Genomic DNA, 6,872 nt, shown 5'->3' with positions numbered 1-6,872 from the left:
TGGGTGTGGGGGTGCGTGTGTGTGTCTGCTTTCGCTGTTCAGAGTGCGTGGGTTTAAATGAGTCGTGCTGTCGTGACGTCCCTAACGCGGTGTCCTGTCCCGATGCCTGCGCCCGTGTAATGGGTACCTTGACGCAGGAGGCAAGCAGATGGATCTCCTGCCGAATTCCGCACCGCTGGCCACGAAACTGCGAAACACCCTGATTCGGTACCACGGCATCGGAGAGAGCGAGTGGCGGGTGGCGAAGAGAACGGTGAGTGGTGGTCTGGGCCACTGCATGCGTGCGGCCTGGTGCGTTCTCTCGAGGAGCTGTAGGTCACTTGGTGGTGGGGGGTGGAGGGGGCTGCTACAGCTTATTATGCCGTATGACACGGGTGCGAAACATGAGGCAAAGTCTTGCAGGACTTTTATGTGAGAGGCCCTGTGAAATCGCCCTTCGAGGATCGTACATCTTTAGATGACAGGCTGTGTTTTTCCTGCCTCCAGACATACTCTGTCATTCTAACCATTTTCAGGGAAGTATCTCACAGAAAAATCCTACCTGTGTAGGACTACAGGCTTTGCTTAAAGCAAAATTGAAATACTGTTAGCACTAGCAGGGTTGCAAGATGCTCACTGGTTCTTTCAGCTAACCAGCCGCAGCCTGCAGGTAGGCTCTGCTGGCCTCTGGAATCTCTTTTGTCTATAATGCTTGAGCCCATCATGCTTCAGCTTCCAAACGTCTTCCTCCTAAAAAGTGAGATCATTCTCAATTCTTTCTCTCATATTGCTTCATGTTTCCATTGCCATTAGAGCCCCCACATTATCATAAGTTTCCTTCTACGAAAGGGAATGCAGTTCATGCTTTCTCCAAGCAGTTTGCCATATCTTTCTCTGAGCTGCTTGGCTTTTCTAAGTCCTGCTTCACCAAGCTAAGCAGGCTTTGCTGGTGCATCAGTTCTAGGCTGGGTGAATACTTTTTTCCTGTCCTGCATAGGAGGTGGAAATGTATTTTGGTATCTCAGTGTAGCAATGTGGTAGGACTGGTGGGGTAAATTTCTGTCTTTGCCCTTTTGCTACAATGGTTTGGATGGGTCTTGTATTTTTTATTTCCTTTGTGAGCAGACATTGATAAGAGAGGGTCAGGTGTTCCAAATGTAACTTGATTATTTACAAAATTAACAAATTCACTGTCTTGAAAGGGAGGAACAGCTTATCCAAGCTTTTCACTCTTGCCAAACACCTATAGCATCTCTGCTCTGCTAAATGCTAAGTCTTATACCTTCATCATTGTTTTCCTTTAGGAAGTTGCCTGGATCTCACTGTTTCAGATCACATTACTCACCAGATTTTACCCCTATAAAATTTCCAGTTGGATTTCCTCCCTTCCTCCCTCCCTCCCTCCCTTCCTTCTTCCCTCCCTTTCTTCCATCCATCCTTCTTTCCTTGTGTTTTGGTATTGTGCCATGTAAAAGAAATTAAGAGCTTTAGCTACCTGCAAAGGAGATGTGTTTTGCCCCTAAATATCTTGAACACTTCTGGATGCAGTACTTACGCTACCGTTCTTTAGGACATTTGGTCCTTTGTGCTTAAGTAATGATTCCGAATAAAAAGGTGCCATATGATACTCTAACACCAAAATTCAGAGATTTTGTACAGAGGTTCCATTTCATAGTTAGACCAAAATCAGAAGGTACTGTTTTCTGTATTTTCTCTGGCTAACTTTAAAATGAACAGACTACTGCTTGCAAGGCACTTCTAGTCAGGCATCTAGGACAGAAGGGTAACTTACCTTTCTTGTCTGCCACTGTCAGCACCTCCTGCACACATCTGCTTGGTCATGTGTTACAGGATTGCAAACAGAAGTTGTGCGGTCTTCCTGTCTGGATGCTGTCCAGGAATGACTTTCCAGTTGCTTTTTAATTGAAGGGCTTTAGCTGGTAATGTGGTTCTGTTATTCCGTTATTCTCTATGTTTTCACAGTAAACTGGCTTGGCCTGCCAACTCCTATTTCTGTGCAGACTTATAGCATTTGACACTGAGAAAGGCAATTGACTGATTTTTTTTTGAAAGAATGGAAGATTACAGGTAAAAGATGTCTGAAACATCTCCTTCTGTTCTTAAGGACAGTGTACAAAAGTGCCCAGGTCAATGAGCACTTTGGGGTGAATCAGTTAATGGTAAATTCATTTGTTTTTCTTCAGAAAAATTGAAGCATTTTCTGGACATCTTATAATTTTGTGTAAGTGACAATTAACATCATATCTTCCATTTTCTTTCAGAAAGATGCAACTGTGTGGCGTAAACCATCAGAGGAATTCAATGGATACCTGTAAGTTTCCCTGCACAGCAGATGCATTTTTAAGGTTCCACGGATGCGTTTTGTAGAATTTACAAATGAAGGTTGCGGATTCTATATCCCTCACCTACACAAATTGTCCAGAGGAAAAGCTAGGTGGATCACCTAGTGTGCCTATACCATTTCTTTTTAGTGTTATACTTTGATGTTTAGCGTTGCATGGTGTCTGGAACAACGAACAATGAAAACTGTGGAACACAGCACAAAACTCCCATTGGCTGAAGTGGGCAACAACGTATGCCCAGACCTTTTAGAAAGATGGTCTGCAAACCACAGAATTAAGTCCAGCTTCAGCAGGTCTGAAGTGTTACTGGGTAAGAACCCAGTCAGTTCTTGGACTGTTACAGTTACTATACAACTGCAATAGAGTAAAATACCAAACATGTAATTGTGGGAAAGATGTGTGAAGTAAAGGCCCTTCCTGTGTGAGTTTCTGTCATGGGCTTCTGTTGGTACCTGTAGGTTTAGGTAGATAAATAGTTACTAGAAAACAGCATTCTGAAGAAACAAAAAGGCGTGTGAAAAGGTAGTGTTTGAAAGTGTCTCAGACTGATATGCTCTGTGGAATTTAAGTCCTGTTAAATCTGCAAGAGCTGATGACCCCAGACAACAAGAGTCTGCTGACTGTGTGCAGAGCCACAGGCACACTGATATCAACAGGTTGTGTAACCTGAACCGCAGCCAAAGGGTCAGTGGCTGCTATGTGCCAATGAAGACTCCAGGGTTGTGTATACACCTGGTGAAATAAAGGACACCTTGAAGAACTTTGCAAACACCTACCTAGAAGCCATTGGCATGTTTATGTGGTCCTCCAGTTCTGAGTGTACAGCTGAGATTGGCTCCAGCCAGGTAATTATGAGTGAATATGGGTGAACTGTACAAGTGAAGAGATGAGTCTGTTGCTTGACTTCTTACCTACTATTAATCAGAACAGCTTAATGAATAAGAAGTATTTTGAAAATAATGGTCCTGATGAATTCTTCCCCTTCAGGAGCTGGAGGCCCAGTAACTCAAGTAAACAAAATCTCTGGTGTCTACTTAAAATATCTGATAATAAATGAATGTTCTGTGATGTCTTATACCAAATTATTTTATTTGGTACTCTTATATGCCACCAAAGCATAACATAGTTTCGTATTAGCTTGGTCCTACTACTGTTACTTCTACTTTATGAAAAATGTTTTTCCCATTGTATTCCTGCTCTCCTTTCTTTCTGCTTTTAGCTTTACGTGTCCCTGGTGGACTCCCTTGCTCACCCAGCAAGAAGAGCAAAATAACAAGTTGTTAGAGAGATAAACATGATGATTTTTATCTGAGGAAGGAGTTTGCCATTTACAAAATACTAATTGCAGCATAAGGACAAAATGTCTCAGGATAACATTTATTGCAGAGAAGAATAGATGCAGCCATAGGTCTTCTTCTGTACAGTTTTTCTGATACAATTGTCCACTGACCATAACTCCAGGTACCAAGGTATTATAGTAAGTGTGCTGCTGCAAATTAATGGAATATTTATAAAGAATTTCTCACGTTTAAATGTAGACATATGTTTCTCTAGCTACAAAGCTCAAGGAGTGGTGGAAGATGTTACTAACAGAATAGTGGATCATATTCGCCCTGGACCTTACAGGCTAGACTGGGACAGCTTAATGACTACAATGGACATCATGGAAACGTTTGAAGAGGTGAAGACTTGTTTAGATTCTTAAAGACTATGTGTATAGATGCATACATGAATTTAACAGTACAGCAGAGCAGTCATTCCAACAATTACTAATATTTTTCTGCCCATTTTCTGCATGCACGTGGGATATTGTGCATACATGTGGTGGGTGACCTCAGATGAGGCTTTCTGGCTGCACAGTTCCTATTCTGAAGCTTGAAGTTCAGCTTTCCATCAATGCTAAAAATAAAGGAGTAAAACTTGGTTGGCCACAATTCTCTTGGACCTGGGAGCTCTGGTAGCCTCTGATAAAATTCACATAATAGAGTGTTACAGTGTGATATTTTATATGCCAAAGCCTTTTCATACAGCTTGCTTTCTTCTTTTCCACAACAAACAAAATTGTGGGTATTAATAATCCACACATACAGAAGCTGCAACCTCTCCCTCTTCCTGAAAGGCTGACTTCACCATGTGGAAAGGCTTTGTGCTGGGAGACAAAATAGTTCATACTGAGGGCCAGGACTTGCTAAAGAAAAGTAGGTTTGAAGTTGATTACAGAATTGCTGGTATACTTCCTTTGGTTACTGGCGACATTCAGTATGACTTCAAAACCCTGTGGACGTCTGGCTTAAACATGGAATGTCTTTTGCTCTGGCTCCTAAGGAAGATTTATATGGCAAGTTATTTTTTCTAATTATTCCCTAAAATGTATACAAACTCTATTGTCTTACAGAAAAGCCTTTTTTGAAGAATTGTTTGCATTCTGTTTTATTTTTCACTTGGTGGCTTAGAAGTACTTGACAGAGAATCTTAGTACTGAGAGAGGGCTCTTGCAATTTATTCATGGTCCTTTCAGACTTCCTAAGTAATGATTAAGCCACATGACTTTCAGTTCCCAGGCATGACACCATTCTCTAGTTACAAACTTTCAGGACTTAGGCTGAAAACCACACAGCCATTCAGACCTCACTGAAGTTGTTTGCACAGCATAGCTGACAGAGCCTGTGACCTTTGTGGAAAAGGCTAGTTGCCTACAAGCATAAATTTCCCTGTATTCATTATACTAAGATATTTTTGTTTTCTTACCCTCCTTATTCTGTCACTCAACAAGAACTGCTGTGTGATGCGCTACACCACTGCTGGCCAGCTCTGGAACATCATAGCGCCAAGGGAGTTTGTTGATTTCTCTTACACTACAAGCTATGAAGATGGGCTTCTAACATGTGGTAAGGCACCACTTACCTCTGCTTAATTCTTATTTTGCAACAGCTGCTTGACTTAAGATTTGATTCAAATTAAATTTAGTTCTGCAGTAAGCATTCAAAAGTGGTGTAAGGTGGTCTCCAACAAGTATTTCAAAGGTGTTTTAACACTTTACAGATTTAAAGAAGTATACAAGTTACTGGTTTACCCATGAGCCATCCCTGTGTGCCAAGTTTCACTTATGCCAACTGTGGGACAGGTGTCATAGAGACAAGTTGAGTGCTCTGACTCAGCTCTAGGGCAAACTGGGTAGAGTAACAACTTGCTCAACTTGCTAGTAAATGGGAGGAATGTCTTTTTGTGTCAGAATTTCTGCTTATCAAGCTCTGCTTGTCTGTTGTGGAGTTCGCATGAAGAGCAGACAACTTACATGCATGAAAGTACCCAGAATGTGACATGTGTCTGTCACTTCTACTAAATTCCCCAAGCAGAAACTTGTACATTTTAAATTTACCATACCTTTATTTTTCTATCTGTCTCTAATTAATTTCCCTTTTTTTGTTTGTTTTCCTTGATAGGTATAAGCCTAGACTATGGAGAGGTGAGACCTAACTTTGTCCGTGGATTCAATCACCCTTGCGGTTGGTTCTGCGTCCCTCTTAAGGACTATCCTAGCCACAGTCTTTTGACAGGCTATATTCAGACTGAACTGCGAGGGATGCTACCACAATCTGCAGTAGACACTGCCATGTCTAGTACCCTGGCCAATTTCTACTCAGACCTCAAAAAGGCACTGAAAACATAGACAAACAGTGACTTGAAAGCCCATGCGTTTCTTGCAATCAAATTATATTGTTTAGCATAGCATAGGTTAGCTACTGAGTTAAGAGGTGAGTAACATTGTTCCTGAATGATACCTGAACCTTTAAGTTGAGGGATCTAAACTTTACCAAGTGCTTTTTGATGTGATACTTAGCATACATTCCCAATTTCACATTGAGAGATTCTGTTTCCTGCTCAGCACTCTGCAGCTGTGTGAGGAGTAGTCTGAATCTATAAACCCCTGACTTCGTAGGTAGAAAACACAAGATGTGTCTGTGGGCTTGAAAAATGCAGCATGAACTCAGCTCTCACCAACAGTATTGAGAGTGGAGTGCTCAGGATTTTGCTGGTGCAGGTCGCTGTACAGGCAGCATCTCATTGAAGACGTAATTTGATATATATATATATATATTTTTATATTTACTTGAATTTTTCGATTTATTTAGTTTGTACAGGTGCATCTGTAATTTGTTTTTAAAAAATTCCTTTGATTTATCATAGGGATATTACATAGCTAAGTTGTTAAATGATACTATTCATAAGAAAGCTATTTGCTCTTGTTAGCAAAAATAAGTATTCATTATTGGCATTTCTTCAATGTTGTTACTGTAAGTTAATTAACTGTTGTATATAACAGTCTCACTGCATAGATAAAGAAATGCCCTTACAGCTGATCCAAAGCTCATTTAAGTTGTCGGGTGTATTTCCGTAGTTTTTAGTGGGCTTTTAATCATACAGTTGTCAAAACAGCAAACCTCCAATGGACCTTCTGTGATACTCTGCACTTCTAAAGAATTTTTACTTAAATTTGCATGTAATTGTGTGTGTGGGGTTTTTTTGTCT

The 6,872-nt window shown here is 40.9% G+C and overlaps 1 protein-coding gene across 1 annotated transcript; it reads left to right on the top strand.

Annotated features, from left to right (window-relative positions):
* Positions 1 to 138: 138 nt before the first annotated feature.
* Positions 139 to 6,141, top strand: STARD4 (StAR-related lipid transfer (START) domain containing 4). Its single transcript, XM_010563453.1, has 5 exons — positions 139 to 253; positions 2,262 to 2,311; positions 3,897 to 4,023; positions 5,116 to 5,230; positions 5,786 to 6,141. Exons 1-5 carry the CDS (start codon positions 149 to 151, stop codon positions 6,010 to 6,012), a joined length of 624 nt encoding a protein of 207 aa, XP_010561755.1. The 5' UTR covers positions 139 to 148; the 3' UTR covers positions 6,013 to 6,141.
* Positions 6,142 to 6,872: the final 731 nt, after the last annotated feature.

The sequence above is a fragment of the Haliaeetus leucocephalus genome, unplaced genomic scaffold (assembly GCF_000737465.1).
Source record: "Haliaeetus leucocephalus isolate CR32 unplaced genomic scaffold, Haliaeetus_leucocephalus-4.0 Scaffold167, whole genome shotgun sequence".
Classification (NCBI taxonomy): domain Eukaryota; kingdom Metazoa; phylum Chordata; class Aves; order Accipitriformes; family Accipitridae; genus Haliaeetus; species Haliaeetus leucocephalus.
Note: the sequence above shows the minus strand (reverse complement) of the source record. Positions and strands in the feature narration are given on the sequence as shown.